The sequence below is a fragment of the Schistocerca gregaria genome, chromosome 1 (assembly GCF_023897955.1).
Source record: "Schistocerca gregaria isolate iqSchGreg1 chromosome 1, iqSchGreg1.2, whole genome shotgun sequence".
NCBI lineage: Eukaryota > Metazoa > Arthropoda > Insecta > Orthoptera > Acrididae > Schistocerca > Schistocerca gregaria.
In genome coordinates, this window is record NC_064920.1 from 1,080,815,885 (window position 1) to 1,080,842,128 (window position 26,244).

At 37.1% G+C, this 26,244-nt stretch overlaps 1 protein-coding gene across 1 annotated transcript in view; it reads right to left on the minus strand.

Moving 5' to 3' along the window:
• Nucleotides 1–10,039: 10,039 nt before the first annotated feature.
• The window catches only part of LOC126281874 (WD repeat and FYVE domain-containing protein 3), a 289,780-nt gene continuing 273,575 nt past the window's right edge, over nucleotides 10,040–26,244 (minus strand). The window contains exons 53-55 of the mRNA XM_049981155.1: nucleotides 22,381–23,085; nucleotides 17,933–18,242; nucleotides 10,040–11,396 (exon numbers count right to left, since the gene is read on the minus strand). Of these exons, the coding sequence (XP_049837112.1) occupies nucleotides 11,279–11,396; nucleotides 17,933–18,242; nucleotides 22,381–23,085 (1,133 nt within the window). The 3' untranslated portion in view covers nucleotides 10,040–11,278. The remainder of the gene's footprint in view (nucleotides 11,397–17,932; nucleotides 18,243–22,380; nucleotides 23,086–26,244) is intronic.

The window sequence follows — 26,244 nt, forward strand, 5'->3', positions numbered from 1 at the left end:
TGGCCTTCCACAAACCGAGGACATCTTTTACACACCCCAATAATGCCCATGTTTTACTGGGCAGGCAAAAGCCATTTCTTACACGGCACTTTTTCAGTATGTGTGTGAATTCCAATTAGTGCGCCAGTGTACAGTCTAAAGGCTGTGGCTACCTCTTCCTAAGTGATTTATACTGTCTCCACAAGTTTTACTGTAGTGATGGAGCGAAGAGCACGCTTAATCTGCCACTCTGAGTATAAGTTTTTTTTTTTTTTTTTTTTTTTTTTTTTTTTTTTTTTTTTTTTAAAAAAAAAAACAGTACAAATGTGTTCCTGTTACTGGGGCAGTCTCTTGGTATCTGATATGGTTTACTAGTATTTTTAGTACCTCATTCCTCTGTGTATGGTGGTGGCACTGTCTGCATGCAAATACAGATCAGGGTCAGTTTTCTTCGAATACACACTGTTGCCCAGGTTGCTGCCAGCTCTTCTTTTGACCATGACGTTCAGGAATGCTAGTCTTCCTCCTTTTTCAGTGTCCGTTCTAAACGTGATATTGGGATGTATGGAGTTCAGATGTACAAAGAGTCTGTCCCTTCCATGGGGCAGATGACGAACTTGTCATCTACATAACATAAAAACCAGGTGGGTTTCCGTTTGGCTGACATCAAGGTTACTTCCTCGAAGTACTCCACATACAAATTTGCAACCACTGGAGAGAGTGTGCTGCACATTGTGACTCCCTCCGTTTGCTCATTGTGTTCTCCGTTACACAGAAAATATGTCAGGTTGGGACATGTGTGAAAAGGTCAGTGGTCTTCTCGTCCTATTTCTGACCAATGAGTTCCAGTGACTCACATGCAGACATCTGGTGAATAATGAAACGATATCAAAGCTCACCTGCGCCCTGAAGTTGTTGAGGCATTTCACAAAATCCACATAACTGCAGATGTAATGTGGGCATTTACCCACATATGTGTCTCTGGACAGTATTTTGCAAGCAAATATGTAGCAGCTCTGATGTTGCTGACAGTGGGGTGTAATGCCAGCCCATCTTTGTGGGTCTTGGGGAGTCCATTAAGTCTTGGTGGCACAAGTCCTTGTGGAGATAGTTTCTTCGTAACCCCCTCTGGTAACTCCGATTCCTTGAGAAGTGCCCTAGTCTTTTTCTCAACCTTCTTAGTGAGGTAAGCATTAATAGGAGTCATTATTTAGCAGGCTCTGCATCTTTTTGGTGTAGTCGTTATGTGAGAGAATAACAGTAGTATTGTCTTTGTCAGCAGGTAAGATAACAATTTCTCTGGACTCTCTCATGGCAACATATCTGATTGCTGAAATATTGTGCTCGTCAGACACTGTGGACCGATAGAGCACCCGTAGACTTTTCATCATCAAACATCATGTTGTGTAGTGTAATCAGTTACAGGCACATTTGCTGAGATCAACCGTAAACGTCGAGGAACTAGAAAACAATCAGTAAATGGTCATATAATTAAACTATTAAGACAGAACTTAGTGTTCAGTTTTCTTAGTTGCTGTTCCCTTCCTAAGATAAAAGTTCTTCATTACAAAATGAACAATTATCTTTTCTTCTGAGATGGAAAGAAATTCAGTAACTTTAGTTATCTCAGTTAAACTCATAAAGAAATAACAATGCTCTGTAGTTAAGTATTAATATTTCTCATTTGAACCCACTTGATCAAGAACTATTTTTTTTGTCAAAATTGATTCAGGCAGTCTGACAGTGTAATTTTAAATTACACAATATGAACACGAGCAACGAAAACATCTTTGTTCTTGTGTCAGTTTGTTTATTGCATCACTTCTCTATTGAGCATTTATGAAACAGAACACCATTTTTATGTTGGCATTATCATCTGGAATTGTACAGTAATGTTCTACAAGTTTCAATAATTCCAATTTCTTCATTATGAACAGTATGTTTCAACAGAGGTAAGAACAGAGCAGGTTGGGATAGTTGGTCAGTTGGTTGGCGGCGGGGGGAGGGGGGGGAAAGGGGACCACACAGCAAGGTCATCTGTCCCATCAAATAAGGGAAGTAAGTTGGTGGTGCCCTTCAAAAAGAACCATCCCAGCATTTCCCTGAAGTGATTTAGGGAAATCACAGAAAACCTAAATGAGGATGGCTGGGTGAGGGTTTGAACTGTCATCCTCCAGAATGGGAGTCTATTGTGCTAACCACTGCGCCAACTCGCTTGGTATGGGGTGAGTTATCATCTGCTGATCTGCACATTCTAATTGCTCTGTTCGAAGTGTATCTCTTTACTTCCTCACTAAAATGCCTAACAAAATCTAGACAGGCCGAACTTGTATATATTTGACAGTAAATAATCATAAAAGTGGCACCTGTCCAGCCAAAGCCAGACACCTGGGAACTTAACTGCACCGCTTCGTAAAATCGTGGCTCTACTCTCACACACGTGGAATGCAGGCTGCACTTTACTTGACACAACCACCAATCAATGACACGTGCATACAGTCGCACAAAAAGATAAATATTTATGGTTTGCATGGTTGGCCATCGCACTGAACTGACACCAGACATGCAGGTCATGGGCGTAGCTTCAAATGAGAACAGGAGAATTTGACAAGCAGACAAATACCTCTTATTTTGGTATAAGGGATATGACTGGCATACCTAGGGAAGGCAAACAGACCACCAACTGCTAAGGGAAGCCATGACAGCTCAGACACTATGGACTGAAAGTCAGAGTGAACGAAGGCTACGTGTCATCAGGTCAGAGCCTGTAGGCAGAGAGAGGGAGATCCTTCTATAATTGACACTGTGGTCGCACCCTCACTTACCACACCTCTCATTTGCTGCTGTAGGTGATGCCTGTAGAGCTTGCCTACCCAACTAACTGGCACAAACTACTTGTGGCCTACAACATGCCCAAGTCAGGGGAGTAGTCCTGCAAACTGACAACTTTCAGTGTGAAAGAAAGAAAATTTTATAAAACGAAATCATTAATTAAATTATTCCCAAATTTCTCCCTGCAGCTGTCTACCTTCATGCTACATTTAATATGCACTCTATTAGTTACCAGCAAGGTAATGGAAATTTGCGTTCCTGAACAGTGAACCAAGACCAGGGGGTAGATTCTGTAAAGATGTTTCTGAATTCACAGCATAGTTTTTGGTCCTGGAAAACTTTGGCTTGGCTTGACGTGTTATTCTGAAATGTACCAGCACAACATCACGGAAGGAAAGCAAGAAGAATAAACCACCATTTCTTATTTTTACATCACCTTTCATAAAATCTGTATTGCGAACAAAGATTTGTTTAAAGGTTTAATAAATTCTGCTAAATGCTCCCATCAACTGAATTTATTATTAAGTTTTAATCTTATTTTCATGTTTTTTGCACATGTTGGATGGAAACCTCATGCAGACTGTGTGTTCACTAGTTAGCCATTTTTAGCCAACAATTGATAAAGAAAAGGCAATATATATCTATATGTACAGTTAGAATAAATCCAGTTTATTTAATGTTTAATCAAAATGACATGTATATTTTAAATTCAGTTATTGTTCAGTGAGCTTAACAGCATCAGCCATGGTAAATTTTTGTTTGTTTGTTTCAACCATTTATTTCTATATTTTTAGTGTCAGTTGCACAGATGTCACTGACTAGAGGTCAATTTTGACGTTAGTTCAGATATTGAATTTAGTTCAGGTATCTGTCCTGTTGTATAACTTTAACGTGCCTCAACTAAATCACATTCAGTTTTGTTCTAAATTAGCACAACATCCCTACGTTCAGATATCGACACAGTTATTGTGCTTCAAATGAATTATACATTGTAGATACACAGTATTTATTGTTGAAAGTTTCATGTGGTAAAGATGGAGGGAAGTATGCAGAAAAAGGCACTGTTCAACACTTCTTCATATCTGAAAAACATTAATACAGTAGGGACCGATGACCTCAGCAGGTTGGTTCCTTGGTAATTTGCACACATTCATACAGACCATTCTTACAGAAGGCCATGTTGGATCAGTATAAAGACATAATAAAAGGCAAAAACTGATAAAGTTAACACATAAAAAGAAAGAAAAAAAGAGCAATATAAAAAAGGGATCAAGAAAGAAATGTGGTATTTTGCATATTAACGAACATTCCTAGTGCAAAAGCAGTGGTAAGTGAGGGGAAAAAATCTGAGAACTGACCTATGGGACCTATGATTGAACCTCAGACCATCTGCATCATAGTCCAGCCCATAACCACTAAGAGACGTAAAGAACCTTCATCTGACACTAATTGATTTATGTCCATTATTTCTTTTCATCAACACGCATGCACTTTTATGAGCTGTTTAAGCATATTTTTGGTAGTTAAAAATTCAACATGAATCATGTAGTTACTTCTCTAGGAAGCTTTTTTGTCAGAAATGCTACACCATTATTGTCTGCTGTAAAACTTCATATACTTTATTATTCAATGGAAATAGTTTGAATTTGGCTTCCTTATTCTGCCACTGAAGTGTCTATGAAATGTCTAAACCAGTTATATTAATTATGAGTCTTTACCAAGAATAGTTATGACATCAGTTATTATCTGGTCCCATTACTTACATCATTGATAACCTGAAAGAGCATAAAAATGATTTCGAACTTCAGTAATATGGAAGCCGCCTATTCACATGTTTACTTACCTTTTTTTATGTTATCAACAACTTTACTTCTTTTCGACATGGATTGGCACAAAATGAACAATTTCTTGGTAATGTTACTGGGTTGTGAACTAAACTTTTGCCAGTCAAAGCTGATGGTGGTTCTAATCTCAGTTGCTTTATGCAACCAGTCCTTAGTGTAATAGTCTCACAACAGGAAAATTTTATCCTCTTCTCTGCGCTTTTTTACCTCTTGCTGCCAGCTTTCTGTAACTATTTTTTTCTGAACCAATTTATTTAACTCTAGTATAAATATGTATAACATGCCCTTTTCCCATAAACAACAATACTGTCTATATTTGTTGCCACAACTCTTATTTCCACATGATAAGAATGCATCCACACAACACATGACAGAAATAGCTTGCTATATTCCAATTCTCTTCTGTGCCTCCTCTCTCACATACATACATACATACATACATACATACATGCATACACCACATATCTCTCTCCTACTGAAACAATCAAAATATTGTGTATGCCTTACAGCCATCAAATATGAAACTGGAGTACAATGCAAGATGTACATACATGATTTTAACCACAAAAACAAAGAACAGTGTTTCATAAGTTTTTTATTACACAGCTTTTCACTTAAACCTCCCACGAGTCTTTGGCATTTAACATGCTATTAAAGAATTATTGTGCTATACCATGCCAAATGACATGTAAGAGAGCTGCTGTTAACACCCATGTGAAATTTTAACAAGTAATACTTTTTTGTTTATTGTTTGCCTATTATTTGCACTCGACTAGAAGAATTCTATGCAATGCTTATCACACACATTGTTATATCAACATTATGTACACAGCAATGAAAGAAAAACAATGCACATTACTATACAAACATACATTTTCTAACCATAAAAAAATAAATTACTAATAAAGACATGGCCCCCTAGTTGTTTTAATTAGGTACTAAACATAAACAGTCTATGTCAAGGAGGAGATGCCTTCATTTATGCAATTCCTGTGTACACAGGTCTGTTTAATACAAAAATGGAATGCAAAAATTCTGTTCTATTAATGTTGTACCAAATATCACTTCTACTTCATTCTTTTAGTCTCAGTGTCAGAGGGCTAATTTACAATTACTTTGTTACATATTTAAATTATCATTACAGTGGTCACAACACACAGAGGTGACAGAATAGTAGTGCTACAAAGACAAAACAAAACACTAGAGCAGTTTCCGTGTTATCCATTCCAGTTGCCTTCTTATTTTATCTTCTAAATTTGTTTATCTTACTCTTGTAACCACAGAAATAAAGCCTTGTACATTGCAATGACCTTCTCACAGTAATAAATCTTGAAATGGAAAAATTTGCTGCACACTTGGTTAATTAAATCTGCACTGTTTCGAAACTGCTCCAAAGCTCTGTTAAACTTAATTGCCATTCAACAATTTCCAGTCTTTTGTTTTTAATTCACTTCAGACTTGGGTACAGTTAGGTACACTGTGTAAAACATACTTTAGGCATTCTTAGCAGTTTATTCTTCTGTTTCAAAATGTTATAAATTATTAATTCTTGTCAAAATTCTGCAATTCCTACTAAACTAATGTCTATGTTCTCAACAATCATCATAACCAGTACTATTCCATATAGCAGATCAATTCCATAGTCCAGAAAATGATCCAACCTTTGACTTTCTTTCTCTCTTTTACGAAAACTGAGCTGACTAAAAAGGGAATGGGAGAGTCATGGTGTGTGCGAGAGAGAGAGAGAGAGAGAGAGAGAGAGAGAGAGAGAGAGAGAGAGAGAATGTCACACCACTACATCATCCATGCCTGCTATTTGCGACCTGGGAGAGACAGAAATTGCAAAGGAGTGTAATGATTAAGTGAATGCCTTTGCCAATGAGTAAAATATTTGATCTAAGATATGATATGAGAAAAGTGAGTAAAATGAGGGAGGTACAGGTATAGATCAAGCAAAAACAGAAAAACAGTAGAGGGAACTGTTGCCTCATACATAATAGTGTGCTCTGGGAAACATAAAATGGTTTGACATAAATAAACATACAAAAATTTGCAGTTACGTGGACACCAAAAGTGTACAGACAAATTGCAAGGAAGGGCGAACTTACAAATGTGGGCAGCAGTCAGAATGACCAGTTTATTTAATGATTCAATTTTTTGGCCGTTAAAGCTCCACAATATAGCAGAAAGTATCACAATGCACAAAATAATCCACAATCATCACCACCACTACTTGGACAAGATGCCATTTAAATAGTTGATATATATGCCAACACTTCTGAGAGGAGTTCTATTGATACCATAAGGCCTATGTATTTGGTAATCTAATATTAGTATTGGAACTTGAGAAAATCATGGTGCTGTACATGTTTAGATTTTTAAAATAAAAAATAATGGTTTGCAATGAGAAAAAGAAAGAAGACACAGGTAGTTAGTAGAAGAAAAATGGCATTTTATAAATGACAAATATGATACTTTGGACAGTTGATGTTGATCTTAAACTAGCAATTTATTCTTCAGAAGTATGATCGTAACTTTTTATTCAAGTCAAATAGCAGCCAGGAGGAAACAAGGCAATCTCAATGGTACTTACACTTTCACAATTCAGAAGTAAGAAGTAGAATGACTCAGCAAGGTCAAACAGAATGTCCTTTTCACAAAACCCAATTAAAATATGGCCAAAATAAAGAAAATAATAGCTTAGAGGAACAGATAACAGCAGCTGAGCAGATTTTTCAGCCTTTTCATTTCTCGGAGATTAGGGTTATGAATTTTTCACTTGCGTATAAAAATTGTACAACTTGTATTATGTAGAACACACAAAAAGAGTCATGTTTTGATACAAGTCTGGCAATATACAAATGCAGCATTACAACGAAAAAACATTTTTATTTCTGTACTACCCAAGTGCTTTGACTTCTTCCTAGTTTAGTAAAATACTGTAGGTATGTGCCAAGCTTGCCCACTTGTATTGTGAATATAAGTACAGTTCTGCAGTTACGTTACATCTCTTATATTGCACAGTCATTTATTTGTTGGTGTGGTGACTGTCTTCACAGGTTTATTAAGTATAATAAATGCCTGTAATATAGAAAGAACTCATATATATTATTTTTTGGGCTTTACAACAAAAATACTAAATAATAATTTAGTATTAAGTGTACAAGGCAATCACGTTTTAAGACTGATCTCAGTTGAACAAAGGATCAGTTATATGAAAATTACGACATAACACAATGACTATCATGGACATAACACAATGACTATCGTGACACATTTACTTCGAAAATGACAGCACATCACAGAGAACTGAATTCCTCTTTAGCTTTTGTATTCAAAATGTGAGAGAGGAAGAGATACAGAGAAAAAGAAAGAGAAGGGAGGGTAGGGTGAGGGTGAGGGTGAGAGAGAGAGAGAGAGAGAGAGAGAGAGAGAGAGAGAGAGAGAGAGAGAGAGAGAGAGAGACTATGTATACCGAGCCATGTTGTGACTGATTTGTTTTCTTTGGGCTATTTTCACCACTCTAGTTCATCTTTTTGGTTTTTCATGTTAAGATTCATAAGTTCAAGGTATGAACAAAGTAAAAATTTGTTTGAATGGGACAACATGCAATAACAGACCCGTAAACCAATTAGAAATACAGACAAGTAGTAGCTGACACAGATGTTGCCATACTTGTAAGCACTGCAAATGAGTTGCCAAATTAATAACACCAAGTGAATAAAGTGGTGAAGATTCAAGGGAAAGAAAATAACAATAAGCACTGTGGTCTCGTATCTGCACCATGATAAAAGATGAATTTGGAACAAAGCAATATTTTGAGAAGAGGGATGTAATTGCTGTCACACAGGACAAAAATAACCTACTTTCACTTGTGAAGTATGTGTTCTTTGTAACAGCTGCTTGGTTGATTAAAGGCAACACTTTTTCAGAAGGTAAATGTAGATTTGTGTGATGCAGCAAATGCTGTACTTAATTTAGAAAACATTATATGATTAAATGTTGCTTGGTTATGCTTCATGTATTGTATTTTTTAACACAGAATTTAAAACCATGGGTTGATGAGAAACAAGCAATAAGAAACAGAATTAATCTTTCAGACTGCAGCAATTTCATACTGTACTGAGACCTCCTGAAGCTTCAGAACGTAATCATTATTTTTGTTAAACATTCAAAGACTCGAAAACAATATTTTAGGGCGTATGATGGTGCATAACTAAATTTACACAAGTGTACAGGCAAACTATGATAATTTAAAATTAATAGCTTAAAAGGATCTAACTCACATTGTTCCAGCAAGTGTAAGAAATGTAAAATGTGTTTGGTATCACTAGCATTAAAACACAATTTATTAAAAATAGATCCACACTGACTGCCATTTCTGAACTGTCATATAATGTCAACAGAAGTAAATTAGAAATGCACATTATTTTCTGGCATTCTCTATTTTATGAATGACAAATGCATTTTAGGTCTACTTTCCAGATTTAGCTTTCAAGGTGAAGGGTGTCTAACATATACTTAACAAAACAGACACCAAAACCCAAAATATTTAAGTCTATGTTGAATGCAAAAATAGATAACAACTTAATAATTAATGTGTTGCTCAGTAAGCTAGGGATTAAATTCAACAAGCAAACATCTAAGTAGCAACATATGAGACCATAAACTAATATATCGTTTACACCAGCCACACAATAATTACACAAGTCAGTGTTTGGTAACAGTATTTTTATAAGCTTTTAGATAAATCATCCTTCTTCTTTTAATTTAATACTTCATTTAAATAATGATATATGCAACATGCCATAGCCATCTTCCTCAGGTACCGCCGTTTGTAAACACACTTTTCTCTGTCATGATTTGTTCATCTATATTATAAGTTAATGACAAAGCTGCTGCACTGTCTACAAAGTGAATGGACATACATTATCTTCTATATGTACTTTCCAAATTAACTAGCAAGACATTATAGGCCTAGTAATCTCCTCTCATATTATTGAAAGATGGCAGTAGGCAAAAAATAAAAATAATATTTCCAATCTAAAGCAGGAAAACACACAAAAGTTTCAACAGACATAAAATTACTTCAAAAATCCTAGAATATTGCAAGAGATCAAGCAAAAATTATAATTTAAATTAATGTCCATTTCATTTCATATTAAAACTAACATAAAAACACTCCAGTTTTGTGCTAAGTAATGTCATTCTGAAACTTCATAATTTGTGCTAATACCTCAAAAGAACAAATAACTCCAATTTTCAGCAAATGAACTAAGTGTATCTTTACTATGACAGAATGTATAGAACACACTTTTTCATATATATATATATATATATATATATATATATATATATATATATATATATATATATATATATATATATATATATATATATATTCATTTCTTTCCTGCTTGAAAGTATTAGAACCATTGAACATAATACTGGCAAATTTTGCTGGCAACAAAAATATTTATTTTATTTATAAATACTATCCAACATCTAAGGCTACCAAGTGGAAAGAATGCCAGTATTGGAGTGCATAATTCCAAATCAATACTTTTCTTGTAAATACTGGGAGACTACAGACACAGTATCAAAACATAACTTCTTTTATACAAACCAATATTTAGGACAAAATGTAGATTAATAGCCGTATAACAAAGATTAACTGGAAATTTGAAAATTACACTTAATAACTGTAACAACAATTCTTCTTTCAGAAGAACAAAACTAGCAATTAAAATAATTCATTCAGAAGAAGAATAATTATTATTACAAAATGTAAATTAACAGCTTTATAACAATGATTGACTGAAAATTAAATTTTAGTAATTGAAAAAACAATAAAGATCAGTTTACAAAGCTATTCTAACAATAATAATTTAAAAAGACTCACAAAAAAGCTGAAGAAACAAAGTTCATTGCCATATTCAGCTCCACCACAAATGGAACTTCAAGAAATATTTGTGGAAATTCCACTGCTGTCAATTTACTATGTATTTATAACTACGACTTATTATCCAGACAGCATGAGAAAGAAAAGGAGGGTGGTAGAGACTGACACAGCCATAGGTCATTACAAGAACAACAACAAAGGGAGGAAAAACTCACAATTATTAGCATTCAAGAATTAAAATCTGAAGCTATTTCAAGTTATTAAAATTTCACATAAAACTAGTATCTGACTTGGAGCATCAAATGGCACTGACTATACATATGACTGTTGAGACTGACATTTATTAACACTCTGCAGCAAATTAAACTTACAAAATACAGTACAAAAGCATAACAAAACTATGATACACTTATTATTTGGTGTTCATACAACTTGTCTTCCAAAAAGACACAGCATTCCTCACATTTATGCCCAATAATTTGACAGTTGCATTACTCATAATTCCAGCTTTACCAATACATTAATCAACTACGTAACAAAATCCATTATTGTTTGTATCATCAATACTGCTAGTCATAATACAAGTTGCACCTTATGGAAATGAAAGAGGATTTCACATGATACAATACCTCCTGAGGTGAATTGACACACACCAGGCAATGGTGTGAACTACTATTCTCTATGAAAGATGCTGGTTGCTGTGTATCACTAACACTGGGAACTATGTACCACTATCACCTGAAGCGTGCTGGGGCCGCAACAAAGTATAGCAGCGTTGGCACACACGAACTGGCTTCAGGATACGAAGTTTCGATATTTCTGATTCGAAACGACTACACCTAAAGTTTGGAATAAATTACAACAAAGAATTAAACTTTTGAAACCATAACTAGTGTATATAAGCTATTACTTATGATAATACTATACTATAGAATGTTAGAAATTTAAGGTCATGCCTGCAAACATCAAGCTAACCTCTCTTTTGATAGGTCACTACGAAAGTGACCGAAGTAACAATGATAGAATTATTTAATTGGATAAATAGATTTTTTTATTTATCCAATTAAATAATTTTATCAATAATTGATTGTTTTAGAAGTAACAATGAGTCTCACAAAATACTGACGCAACATGTATTTAGACTCACATCAACAAAATAAGTTTCAACATTCAGGGAGCCTCAGTATCTTGACAGGGTAACATAATTATCGATAAATAAAATGAAGTAAGTGCTGTTATGTACTTAGAATGTTCAAAAATACCTACAGCAAAGAAACAGTGGCGAGTGCCTATTCTGCATTTGTGAACAGTCTACAGCGATATGGTTTCCTATTTTTGGGTATTTAAAGCCTAGTAGAACACTGCTTTATTATTCAAAAATGAGCAATAAGAATTATAAAAGATATTACACATAGGGAGTCCTGTAGGGAAATATTGAAAGAACTGGAAGTTATGACTCTTCCATCTATATATGTTTACGAAAGTATATGCCCTTTGAAAACCCATCCCCGGTTCTCTCTCTCTTTTTTTTATTTTTTCTTTAAGACAGATTACCATGACTGTGAACTAGACACAGAACTGACTTTCATAGAGAAGTACATAAGAAAGTCCAGTATCACAAAAGTGCAATGTGCAAATATCATCCAAAAATTTGTTTTAGTGGCCTTCCCTTAAAAATTAAAAAAATATACATATAAAAAGCTGCACATTTTTAAAAACAAGCTTAAGAAAATGCTTATAAGTGAAAGCTTTTACAGTGTTGAAGAGTACATGAATTTTATCAGTTTGAGGACAACCATAACTCAAGTTAAATGTAGCCATGTGTCACTGGATATAGTATAAATGGAGATTTTGTTTGGTTTATGTACTTGGTTATCTGAATGATCTGCATATTCCTCTGCATCATTCGTATGCACACATTATTACTTAATGTTCTTTTATATCAACACATGACAAGTCCTAATCACAGAATTTAAGGAGACAATCATTCAACTAGATTACAAATGCAAACTTTATGATCATTTTTGAATGTAGTACGGTGGTAAAGAGAAGAGCAAACTGAATGAAAGATTATATATTCCATTTAAATATTTAATATATTCATACAGAGAAAACTTCACCTACTGGACAAAACAATTAGCACACTATTCAAGATATTCTGAGAAGAATGTTTTGTTACTGAACTTGGACTACAACCACTCAGCATTTTCACACAAAGAAGAAAAATGCCTTCCTCTCATGTGGACAAATTATGCAGACAAATATAAGAACTTGTCTGTTGCTTAGATACTGAAAGCACAGAATCAGGTATGCCCGGAACTGTATGAATGAAGATGACAGATTCTCAGCTGTGTGATTTATCAGTGTCTGAGGAGCCACTGGAAGGACAGAAGCTGGCCAATCACAATAGTGGTACAACCAATGCCACTGAATTGTCTCGAGGCATAATTTTATGATGTGGACACTCACTTTCTAACAAGAGGTATTCAGACTAGATTAGGGCAAGACTGTCAGTAAACAAGAACAGCCAGAGAAAAATTAGCTCATGTTCGCAGCCCACTGCAATAGGTGACACACAATGATGACATGCAGAGTATCAAAATAAAATGTTTGCACTTGTGTTTGTGAACGCATGCAGCACATTAGGTCATAAGAGTATTGGCCTATATTGACTGTTCCACAATGGCACTAGGGAACTGCCTGAAGCCACTGGGCACAAAACTGTTGTGGATAATACAAATCAAAACATAGGATGAAGCTTAACAACCAAAACATTCACCCATACAGATGTACGAGACAACCAAATATCGTAGTGGTGTTCCGACTGGGTGGACATGAATTAACATTGGACAATACAAAGATCTTAACATCTACTAATTAAGCAACGAAACATAACAATATTTATCCATATAGGTAATATTATTTTCAGTACAGGAATATGAACCATTGAAAAACATTTTGCACCATGTGCATATTTGCCAACTTCTTAGGGTGCAAATTCAAGGGGAGCAGAAAATGAAAGAATAAGTTTATCAAACATAAAAAATAAAAACACTTTACTTTGGGGGGGGGGGGGGGGGGACATAAAGCAACATAAAGGCAGTCTGTTTGAAAGGGGGTATCTTTCCTTGTCTATCAAATCAAAGTCTGCTGCTACAGAACTTTTAATCCTGTGCTGCTACATCTCAGTGCACTGTGACATGCTTTCACCTACTTGACATGTATCTCATATGTAGTAACAATAAAACAAAGAGCTGTATTTACTGGATTTATACATATGTGACTAGTTGCAATTTTACAAGAGACCAGCTTCAGGGCTCTGAGCGTAACAAACATATAATTTCTCATGCTGTACAAAATATGACCCTTGAATATCTGCAGTTACTTTCAAAAAATCATATACTTACTAAATTAGATTGAACCAATTCCAGTTACATAAGTGCAGGTCACATAATATTAGGTCGGTGCATAAGTTTGTAGCATTTTTCCATAAGTTTAATAAACACAACAGACACACATAAAAGAGACTACAGTCATCAGCAATAACTTCTGTTTCACTATTTACAACAGTCTGCCAACATTTTTGCAATTCCACAACTGTGGAAATCACAGTTTCAATGCGAAGAACTCTTTGACCAATGTTCGAAGCACATTTTCATCCAGAAAGGAAGGTCCTTGAATGTTGCTCAATAGAGAGTAGAAAAGGTGAAAATCTGACGGCGCAAATCAGGTGAATAAGGTGGCTGCAAAATGACTTCCCAACGCAACTCCTATTCATGCTTTTTGTCAGTGTGGCAGAATACGGATGGGCATTATCATGGAGTAGCATTACATTCATGCAGTCTTGCTGGTCATTACTCCGAGATTGAATCTGAAAGACATCTCCGTTGTTGACAATAACTGTTAACAGTGATGGTTACATCTCAGGGAAGCAATTCGTAATACACATCACCATCGCTGTTCCAGCAGATGTATAACATTATCTTTTCTGGATACATGACAGTCTTCGCACAGGGAGTTGCTGCTTTATTTTGGCTCAGCCATTCCTTTCTTTATTTATATTGGCATAAATACATCATATCTCATCACCCAATCTTTGAACCTGCTCCATTGCATGCAAATGTTGCACAATGGTGAAATGATCACAGTTCATCACATACGCCAGTTCTTGCATACACTGACTGGGATCATTGTAGATTGAGGTGTTTAAATGCTTGTCATCAAACCCTGAAGGTCTTCCTAAATGTGGAGAGTCACTAATGCCAAAACAATCCTACTTAAAATGAGAAAACCATTTTCCTACTGTGGTCTATCCAATGGGATTGTCACCATACATGGTACAATTTTGTTTCTGGCTACCTCTGCCTCTGTCACCCGTCTAATGAAAAACAAAAGAATATGTTGGAAATGTTACGTTTTCTCCACTTGGAACTCCATTTCCTGGCATCCACATCTCCACTCACTATCTCCAAATCACAAAATGACAATATGTAAACTTAGACAGCAACAGCGAACTACAAATAAAATGTGTCAATCGATAAATAAACTCACAGTAAGTGGAACAACAACATGCAAAACAAAAATGCTAAAAACTTATGAACCAACCTAATAATTATGATACAAGACACTGTCTATACAACACACTACAAATTTCAAGTGGTCCCTGACAAGCCAAACTCGTAGCATGTTGGGAGGTACTGGGAGCAATTCCATTCAGCTCATTCCTGCCTCCTGTAGATAGGTATTCAGAGACTGATATCATGCGCCCATGCATTATTGTCTCAGAAGATGAACTCATGATCAAAATGTCCAATGAGGACTGGACAATAAGTTGGAAGATCCTGTCCTTGTAAGGTACATCCCTTAAATTCCCTTTGATATCAATGAGGGCTGTCTGTCATCACACATGGTAAAGACTCAAAACATGACTGACCCAGCTTCCTGCTCAACCTGTGGTACTGTGCGCCTGAAATACACACTCCCTGTATCCATATTCTTTTAAGATGATCGTCAGGCGTCTGACAAATCTACCACTTGTCAGTGAAGAAAACCGGACACTATTTATTCAGGTTCCGTGCCCCCCTCCTTCACGCACCACAATGATGGGATGTTTGAACTGTTGTTTACAATGGATAACTACATGCCACATTGATGTCGTGGAGATGGGTGCATACTGTCTGGGCCAAGAAGGACCTCCTAGTTGACTCCAAAGAGGTGTACCTATGAGCCATTATTTGTAGGTTGTGGAGTTGTTGAATGTGCGTAAGCACTACAAAGTGATGGGACTCTTCAACTTCTCCCTGTGTAACTCATGACAAAATAATTCACAGGTGAATGGCTTGATGTCAGTGTCCAATGGGCACAATATTTTGGCAAGCGACCAGGCTGCCATTGTCAGACGCACTGACAAAATGCCTACTTTGGAGCTGGTGTGAGGCTTCTATCTCGTCTCTCCCTTCGACCTGCCACTCTGTCTGCAGTCCTTGCTCATGGATAGGTCTGCCAGCTCGTTCCGTCCGCTGTGCGGCCCAGGAATGTGTGCCATTACTAAGGATGTAGCAACTATCACAGTCAATCAGCTGTTCTGTTGCTTGAATACCAACAGATTCTTTAACACTGTCCCAGATGTTCGATGATCCTGTCAGCACCTTGTTGCAGTTGTAATCCATTCTGTGTAATTCAGATAGACGGTGTTCTGTGATTGCCAACTTGTTAGGCTACTGCAGTAGTGTGTGCCATTCATGTTCAAGGCAGTGATCTTTGAAAGCACATATCGTGAATCGAGTGACAAGTCGGAGGATGGTAGGGAGGGGAGGGGGGAGAGGAAAGCTGCACAGCAGCTTTTAGGCAGGCAGCCCATCAGACAATGGCAACACTGTCGCATGGTAAAATATTGTGCCCGTAGACACTGACACACGACTATGGGTGGTTTCGACCATCTTATGTCTCACAGTAATATGTGAATGTTCGAATGATGGTGCTGTATGCCGTCTAGCAGGTAACAGCTTGTGGTGACGAACCTCCTTATTGTAAAGTAACAATGTGTGCACACTCCAGACACACTTATGGACTGTGGGCTGCACACAAGTCATCCACGCTGTACCATTCAAACTGAAAACATTGCGTGTTTACTGAACTGAACTGTACTGAGAAAGCAGGATTAATTTTACCTCCATTACACAGGTGGCTAAGCATAGCTATTTCCTGTGGTCAAAAGAGCATTGGGAACTAAGTTTTTGATAAAAAAAAACTGAAAACTATGTGAGCCACGAACAAGATGCAAAAAAAATTTTTAGATAATTTTATAGACAAAGGCTATTCAGAAAGTAGATTACATTTTTGCCTACAGCAACAATGGGCTGTGCTAGTGAGAGCTTGTCACCGCCTGAGCATCTGTCCATTCAGTCGGCATCCAGCTGTGTTGTTTCCCATCATTCAACAACATAAGTTTCAAATGTGTGCTGCAGTTCAAAAATCCCCTAAGTTGCAAAGTGTCATCAGTAATAATGTTTTTGTTGGCAAAAAACCAGAAACCTATTGAAATTTATTGCCAACTGTGTGAAATGTACGGAAACAGTGTAATCACTGAAGGTGGAGTGTGCCAATGATTTATTACATTTAAAACTGGTGGAACTAATGTTCACGAGGAAGAGTGAAATGGATGACCAAGCATTGTGACTGATGAACAGGTCACTAAAGTCAATGAGACAAGTCAAGAAAACCATGATGGAGCTCTCATTTACTTTTCCACAAATTTTACAATGTCTGTTGGGTCAAATCGTTGCATAGAAGCTAGGCCAGCACAAATTTTGTGCAAGGTACATACCAAAAACCTTGAAAGAAAATTGCAAGAACCAGTGTATGGCTGCATCACTGACATTTATGGATTCTTTCCAAATCCACTGTACCATCCGTATCTTCCACCCACTGACTACCATCTGCTTCCAGAAATGGAGACCTGGCTCATAGCACAGCAACTTCGACAACAATGCGGAGCCGTGGGAGGGTGTTACTAACCCACTGAAGTCTCAAGTTGGAGACTTTTATAATGATGAAATTTCAAAGCTTCTTTGCTCTTATGATAAGTGTCTGAATTTGTATGTAGACTACGTTGAAAAGTAGTATTTAATTGCCACTTTCAAAATGAAGACGAAACATCATAATTTTTCCTACACCTTTTTAGTACTGAAATGTAATCTATTTTCTGGATAGCTCTCATACATTAGCACAAGTATTAGTTTTTACAATGAATTGTGAAAGATTCTACAATGGCAATGGAAATAACACATGCCTCAACTAACACAGTAATTGAGGCAGAAAATCTGCAAGGAAATGAGGAAATTTATCACAATATAAGAAAATCTCACAATGATACCTGGAGCAGTAGAGTCCTCCGCAACTACGGCAATGGTGACGGCGCTCGTAGAGTGTGAAGCGCACTCCGCAGCCTGCACAAGTGTCTGTCCCTTCGTCCTTGACCCAGTGATCAGCTACTGTCCGCCCCGGCTGATCAGACACACTCCAAGAAAACACTCTACCTCGTGCATCCCCCACGAACACAGCACGGTGATCTCGCGACACCGCAAGAGCCGTCACTGATGCGGGTTCTGCGTTGTCCTTGCGATCGTAGGCTGTGTGCATTGTTAACTTACTGCGGAACACTAGCTGCCTCTGCCAGCGGAAACCTATGATATATAACAACAACATAGTTCAAGTACAGGAATGTATAGGACAGTCAATTACAAATATTAATTTGTTACCTTCAATATATGCTAAAACAAACCCAAACCCAAAAATTTAAATCCTATCACATTCCAAGACACTTGCCCATCTATTATATCTGATCTATAATATGAATTAATATAAAAATTTTATTCTTATGTAATCGGAGTGTATTTATAAGAGAATTTTTGAGAATTGACGAATGATGCATAAATATGGAATACACATCATAGATGCTAATGAATGCATTACATACAGTCAATCATTGTTAAAAATTGCAAATGATGCTGTTCATTTGTTGTTTTGTAGTTTGCATTCATGATAAGAATGATTTTTTTTTTAGGACAGTTGAGTTTTTGGTTTCAAGTCAACAATGTGTGTTGACCAGTGAAATACAGTCATATAATTGGTACGAGGGAAGCATTTTCTTTGGAGTAAATTGGTTGCATGCTGCTGTGATCAGTAGTTCAGCTACAAATAATGTTATTTCCACATTTTAGTTTCCCTAAGTTTCAGGGAGAAGAGACAAAACCATTACTTACTGCAGTAACATATAATCTAGGTAAAGGATGATGTTTGGGAAAAACAGTGATAATCAGTTGACTGTAAAGAAAATTAGGTCTAGAGCAGTTTGTACAGTAATTGTTCCATTCATTATCTGGAATTGGTAGCTATCTATAGCCTGTACAATGTCCAACGAGTTGAACCGCCGCTTTCTTTTTTTCGAGCTATGTGGTGGTAGGTTGTCTAGAGTGGTGGAATAGGTTAAATTGTATTTTGATAAAGAAATGGAAGCTACTGTTAATATTTTCATATAGTTAGAGATGTTGTATCAAGCCAGTGGTACTAAGCCCCACATACAGGCAGTTTTGGTTACTGATTTGGGAGTTCATGTTTTATAGAACTGTAGGAATCAAGGAACAGCATTATTTTCTGCTTAAAGAATGGACTGCTTTAAATATCCATGTTTATTGTAACCTGCCTATTTTGGTGTGGTGAGACGCCAGAATTTGAGGTGGAAGAGATTTGCTTCATTGTGTAGTAAGTAAGTTGAATGTGGCAGTGGCAACTAGCCTTTTCTTTTCTTTTTTCCCCCAGAAAGACCAAAGGTAGTTTGATTCAGAGAACACTTTAGTACTAGAAGATAGCAAATGTATGCAAGGAATGACAGAATAAAAATGCATAATACTTTTCAGCATAAAAAAAAAATCAAAAAGCATGTTAAGTAACAACCACCTGTCCAGGTAAGCTACAGAAATGACAACAGCTTCAAAAAGAAAGAAGAAAGCCTCAAGGTAAATGGATTCTTGATCCCAGGTGAGAAACACAGTGGTAATGACCTCTGAAATACCTCAGACATTTGCATCAGAGACAAGCACTTGAAGTAGCCCTGAAGAAACGGATTATAAATTTTGCCAGCCATACTGGAGCTAGATTGTTAGGAGTGTCCCAGGGAAGTGTGATAGAACTGCTATATACATAAATGACCTGACGGATAGGGTGAGCAGCAATTTTTTGGCTGTTTGCTGTGGTGTACAGGAAGATGATGTCGTCTAGTGGCTGTACGAGTATAAAAGATGACTTGGACAGAATTTCTAGTTGGTGTGGTGAATGGCAGCTTGCTCTAAATGTAGAAAAATGTAAGTTAATGTGGTTAAGTGGGAAAAAGAACAGCTTGACACAGTCACATCAGTAAAATATCCGTGCATAATGTTACAAAGTGATACGAAATAGAGTGAGAACAACAGGTTGGTAGAGAGTAAGATTAATGCTCGACTTCATTTCTTTGGGAGAATTTTGGGTAAATGTGGCTCATCCATAAAGGAGACTGTGTATAGAATGGTAGTACTACACATTCTTGAATACTGTTTGAATAAGTGGGATACCCACCATGTCGAATTAAAAGAAGACATTGAAGAAATTCAGAAGCATGCTCCTAACAGGCTCAATCAGCATGCAAGTGTTATGGAGATGCTTCCAGAACTCAAATGAGAAGCCCTGTAGGGAAGACACTGCTCTTTTTGCAAGGCACTACTGCAGAGATTTAGAGAACTGGGATGTGAGGCCAATTGCAGAACAACTCCACTGCAGCCAACATACATTTCACATAAGGGCCACAAAGATAAAATGTGAGAAATTAGGGCTCATACAGAGGCATATGGACAGTCATCTCTCTCTCTCTCTCTCTCTCTCTCTCTCTCTCTCTCTATTTGCAAGTGGAACAGGGATGGAAATGACAAGTAGTGGTACAAGGTATCCTCAAATGCAGATGTCGACGTAGATGTAGGAATAATCTGTGGCCACTAGTTTGAATCCAGTGTGCCATCATCAATGGAGGGGGAATCTTTGACAACACTAGCCATTTGAGCTGGCGAAATGCCAGAAAAATCATCAAACAAATGTTGGCCAAAGAAACGGAGGCAGAGACAGTAGACAACAGGCAGTTTGTCAATATGTGAGCAAAAAAGCCTCAATAATTTTGACATTTGGTTTGTTAGGCTGACCTGCAGCATACATTTTATTAAGTATAATATATATTTCTAAATACGATTCATTCTCTGAAACAAGCTTGCTGAACGTTGGCTGCTATAGCATAACATCTAATTACTGTGGATAAGACATAGAAAAAGGAATTTGTTGCTACTATTAATAAGTGATTAAAATGCACTGGTATTCATAGGTTCTTCAGTAATCAAGCATACACGCCCAAGCACTGCATCTTACTGCAGTCATTTGTTCTCACCTTTAACTCGGCAGTTGTACTGTGTGAAATATTCTGAAACATTCGACATTTGCAGGACAATGAGATCAAGAAGTTACAAGCAGGTACTGCATTTTCCATCTCAAGTTTTTCAAAAATTGTGGCACACTTTTGTGGTAAACTGGGTTTCTGTGCTTGTTACATTTTCTCATACATACAATCGTACTGAGTGGTATTGAGACATTTAAAGCACATATGGTAGGTTTTCTTAGTGCTGTATGAATTATTCTGCATTTATGTTCGGTATTGGATGTGAAACACATGTGCCAGATGTTCTTGCTCTGTTAGAATGGCTGCCTTTGACGAGGATGTTACTGAACACATTAAAGAGGGAACATCCTCCAGCACTCTCAAAGTTTTTAATACCACATGAAATTTGCATTTTACCCACACCTTTTGCTGCAGCAGGTCATAACACACAGCAACTAATTAATATTTTTCTCTTTGTATGGTGTGTCAGGTGGCAGTTGACGCTAAATAACGAAAAGTGTGAGATGATCCACATGAGTTCCAAAAGAAATCCGTTGGAATTCGATTACTCGATAAATAGTACAATTCTCAAGGCTGTCAATTCAACTAAGTACCTGGGTGTTAAAATTACAAACAACTTCAGTTGGAAGGACCACATAGATAATATTGTCGGGAAGGCGAGCCAAAGGTTGCGTTTCATTGGCAGGACACTTAGAAGATGCAACAAGTCCACTAAAGAGACAGCTTACACTACACTCGTTCGTCCTCTGTTAGAATATTGCTGCGCGGTGTGGGATCCTTACCAGGTGGGATTGACGGAGGACATCGAGAGGGTGCAAAGAAGGGCAGCTCGTTTTGTATTATCGCGTTATAGGGGAGAGAGTGTGGCAGATATGATACACGAGTTGGGATGGAAGTCATTACAGCATAGACGTTTTTCGGCGCGGCGAGACCTTTTTACGAAATTTCAGTCACCAACTCTCTCTTCCGAATGCGAAAATATTTTGTTGAGCCCAACCTACATAGGTAGGAATGATCATCAAAATAAAATAAGAGAAATCAGAGCTCGAACAGAAAGGTTTAGGTGTTCGTTTTTCCCGCTCGCTGTTCGGGAGTGGAATAGTAGAGAGATAGTATGATTGTGGTTCGATGAACCCTCTGCCAAGCACTTAAATGTGAATTGCAGAGTAGTCATGTAGATATTGTTACCTCAGTTAAAATAATGGCAAACCTGACACAACACTAACAATGGACGTGGACATGGATATTTATCAGTGGCTGATTGCATCCAAAATGAAAAGGACTGCCATTCTTAGGCTTGAAGTATGCTCCACTATATTAACTAACAAAGAAATGTATATTTTACTTACCTTCTCTCAGTACATTCTGCAGATTTCTGCGGCGAATCCTGTTATTGGGTACACAGCTGGTGTCGACACTGGTCCTTGTTGTAGGTGAACTTTCAATCGTGTCTGCATGCTCCACAATAACAAATGAATCAGGAAGGCTAGTATCACTTTTGCTCGCACGAATCCTAGCACCCTCCTCACCCACTGCCACGACTCCACCGGCAGGCAGAGGCCCGTCGAGACCTGCTGAGTTGCTGTCACTCTCCGACAGAGCTGCCGACATTATCAGCGTGCTGCCTTCACTTTTGCGGAATTGCGGGTTAGCACGAGCTGACGACCTGCGGCGCAACACTACTGGTGAGTCTGAAGAGTCTGTGCTAGCACCTCTGACGGCGTGCTGTCGGTGCAAGTCGCCCTTGTGGAGGCGCTCGGCCTGACAGGGTGAAACTCCGCGCACCTCGTCCTTCCCAGCTTCCTTTCCCACATCGGAGTTGTCAGGATCGTTAGCACTAACAGACCTCTCCCTGGAACGAGTGTCACAAGTGTTAGCAGCGACTCTGTCTTCTGTAAATACTTCCTCTTCTTGAGGTACCTTATCATCATCACTGCAGGCTTCTTTCTCTTCTATGGTGGCAGCTTCTAGTTCCTTCTTAGATGTGTCACAAGCTGCCTCAGGTGCATCCTCATCTGACAAACTGCTCTCAGAGCCACTCTTATTTAGCAAACCTGTTTGGAAAACAAACCAATCTTTTAAAATCAGTAACACATTTACATGACAATAGAAGTTAAAAAATTATGAGACTTAGCAGTACTTATGACACAAGAGATGAATTTACTTACCAACAGCCAGAACAAGAATAACTGCAGGAAGATTGACAAAGAAGTTTAAAAATGCAGTTGAATTTCTAGCTTTCATAACTCTCAAAAAATTCTTTATCCTACAGAGAAGGAGGAAGGTCAAGGGAAAAATAACACAAGGTGCTGAAGGAAAGTAAAAGCCACTCAGTACTTCCAATCAGGCGATACACACAACACAAGAAATGAGGTGTTATTGAACCAGTTGATATATTTAATTAGTGATGATAAAATATAACCATAGCCATTGTAGCAGATAATATGTTTAAGATTTAAATGTGACGTGAGATACTTCAATAACTGTATTTAATTTTTGTACCAGCATCAGATTTAAAGTTTTTAATAGTGTTTTACACAATGGAAAATCCAGGATGGAAGTGTGGGCACTGTGGTTTCAGTTGCCCGAGACTGCAGTTGTGTGTGTGTGTGTGTGTGTGTGTGTGTGTGTGTGTGTGTGTGAGAGAGAGAGAGAGAGAGAGAGAGAGAGAGAGAGAGAGAGAGAGAGTTGCGTTTGCATGAGTGTGTGTTAGCGCGTATGTGTTTCTATTGTTGACAAAGGCCATTGGCCGAAAGCTTTAAGAGTCAAAATCTTTTTGTTGTGCCTATCTGCGACTCAGCAACTCTGCTACATGGTTAGTGGCAACTTTTCTTCACATAATATTGTTAATGGTGTTTTACATTGTCATCTTTGAGAACTGACAGTTTTAACTGAAAAAGAATTTGTTATTGAAGTATGTTCGAACAGTTTCTTAGTCTCAGCTAGCAGACCACCATTCTACATGCTCTCTGCCTGGTGTAAATTTTATGAAATGACTGACAGAATGACCATGGTTTCTTCCTTTGTCTACAGCAGTGACCCAATTCTATGTGGAGCATTTTGAGGACTGTCTTAAATTTGGATCACATTCATCCATCCTCCTCCTTTTGTTTGTTGATGAGGACAATTGTGATTTGGCTGCATGGTGCTGAAACTCCTCCATGGTCTAAATATGATGATACACAGATTTACAATAACTTACAATCAGAACCATTTGGAGGACTCCAAGATTAAAACTCTATACGTAAAAGGCAATGTTCTGATTGTGATTCATACAATGTTCTGATTGTGATTCATAATTGCACAGCCTGAACCACTAAGGACAGAAACTTGAAATTTCCAGAGAGGTGTTCTTGTGCAGTAGGCGTTGTTTAAGAAGGGATTTTTCAATACACCACCCCTAAGGGGCTGACAGGATTTTTGAAAATATGTCGCTATTCTGGCAATTTTGAAGCTGGACCTATGAAAATTGGTATTAGGTTTGTTCAGTCAGAAATAAAGAAAGGCATGTTTCAGCACTTTTGGAAATTTAGCCACTATGGGGGTGAAATAATGGGTGAAAGCTTCTTTTGAAAATAAATCATTATTAAAGAACAACTGAATTATTTTTAAAGCCACATCTATGAATATTTGTATTTGACTTTTCAGTTACAATCAAAATTTGAAAATGTAATCCCTAAGGGGGTAAAATAGGAGATGAAATGTGAAAGCTTTTTACAGCTAAATGTGTTAAAATTTGAATTTGGCTTATCAGCTGGAATTAAAGAAATATATGTTTCACTGTATAAGGAAAGTCAACACCTATGCAGGTGAAATTGGGCATGGAAGTTTGTATGGAAACATTTCATTATGCAGTAATTTTGAAGCTAAGTCCATGAAAATTTATATTTGGCTTCTCTATTAGAAATAAAAAATATATATGCATTTCACTGTTTTTGGAAGTTCAACCCCTAAAGGGGTCAAATAGTGGCTGAAGTGTTTTATGAAAATATTTCATTGTGAAAGCATTTTTAAAGCTAAATCTTTGAATATTGGTATTTGGCTCCTAAGAAATGAAATAATACATGTTTCGCTGTTTTAGGTTTTGAAAATTCAAGCTCTAAGGGGAGTGAAATAGGGCCAGACTGATGCATTGACTCACCATTATCCAGCCAAAGGACAGAAACTAGATGTTTGGATAGGGTGTTGATCTTATACTGTAGGCATCGTTTGAGAAGGGATTGTTTGAAATTCCATTCCTAAGAGGGTGCAATAGGGGATGAATGACTTTTTCAAAATAAGTCACCATTAAGACAATTTTGATGTAGAACTAAAAATATTGGTATTTGGTTTCTCTGTCAGAAATAAAAAAAAATACATGTTTCAGCATTATTGGATATTCAATCACTAAGGGGGCAAAATAGTGAGTGAATTTTTTAAAAAATAAATCATTATTAAAGAATTACTAAAGATTTTTAAAGATACTTCTATGAAAATTGGTATCTGACTTCTCATTTAGAAATAAAAGAATACATGTTTCACTGTTTTTGAATATTCAACCTCTGAATGGTGAAACGGGGGAGAAAGATTTTAAGAAAATATTTCATTACATTAAACAAGTTTTAAAATGAAATCCATGAAAATTGGTATTTCATTTCTTGGTTACCTTGGTAGCATATAAAGAAATATGTGTTGCAAGGGGGGGGGGGGGGGGCGTCTACAGAAATATCACCACAAAAATGCAAAAGGCACGATTAACAGAAACCATGAACTCCAAATGCTAAAGTTGCTTTTTTGATCAGAAGCGCATTTAGAAAAGACCATGCTTCCATGATCTTAATTAGCATGACTACTTTAGAAGGTGTTGCAATTTGTGAACAACACAAAAATTCTATTAAAGAAAACCAGAAAAATCCCTGCAGACATACAGTGTACGCATGTGAAGAGGTGGACGCTAAGCTAGTACTGAAATAAATTTGTTCATGAAGAATCATTTTGGTGAATGATAGTCTCCCTACGATGCTGCTAAGACAAGTCATTCAGCCAATTTTCCAACAATTCAAGAAGACAAATGATGTACCACACCTGGTAAAAGAAAGTCTTTCTCTCATGATTTCTTAGATTTATATCATTAATTATAGCTGCATCAGCTGAGATGATGTTCAGTTATACACCCAAGATCCAAACATTGTGCAGAAACCAGAGTTCCTCACAGTGTATAAAATGTCCTAACA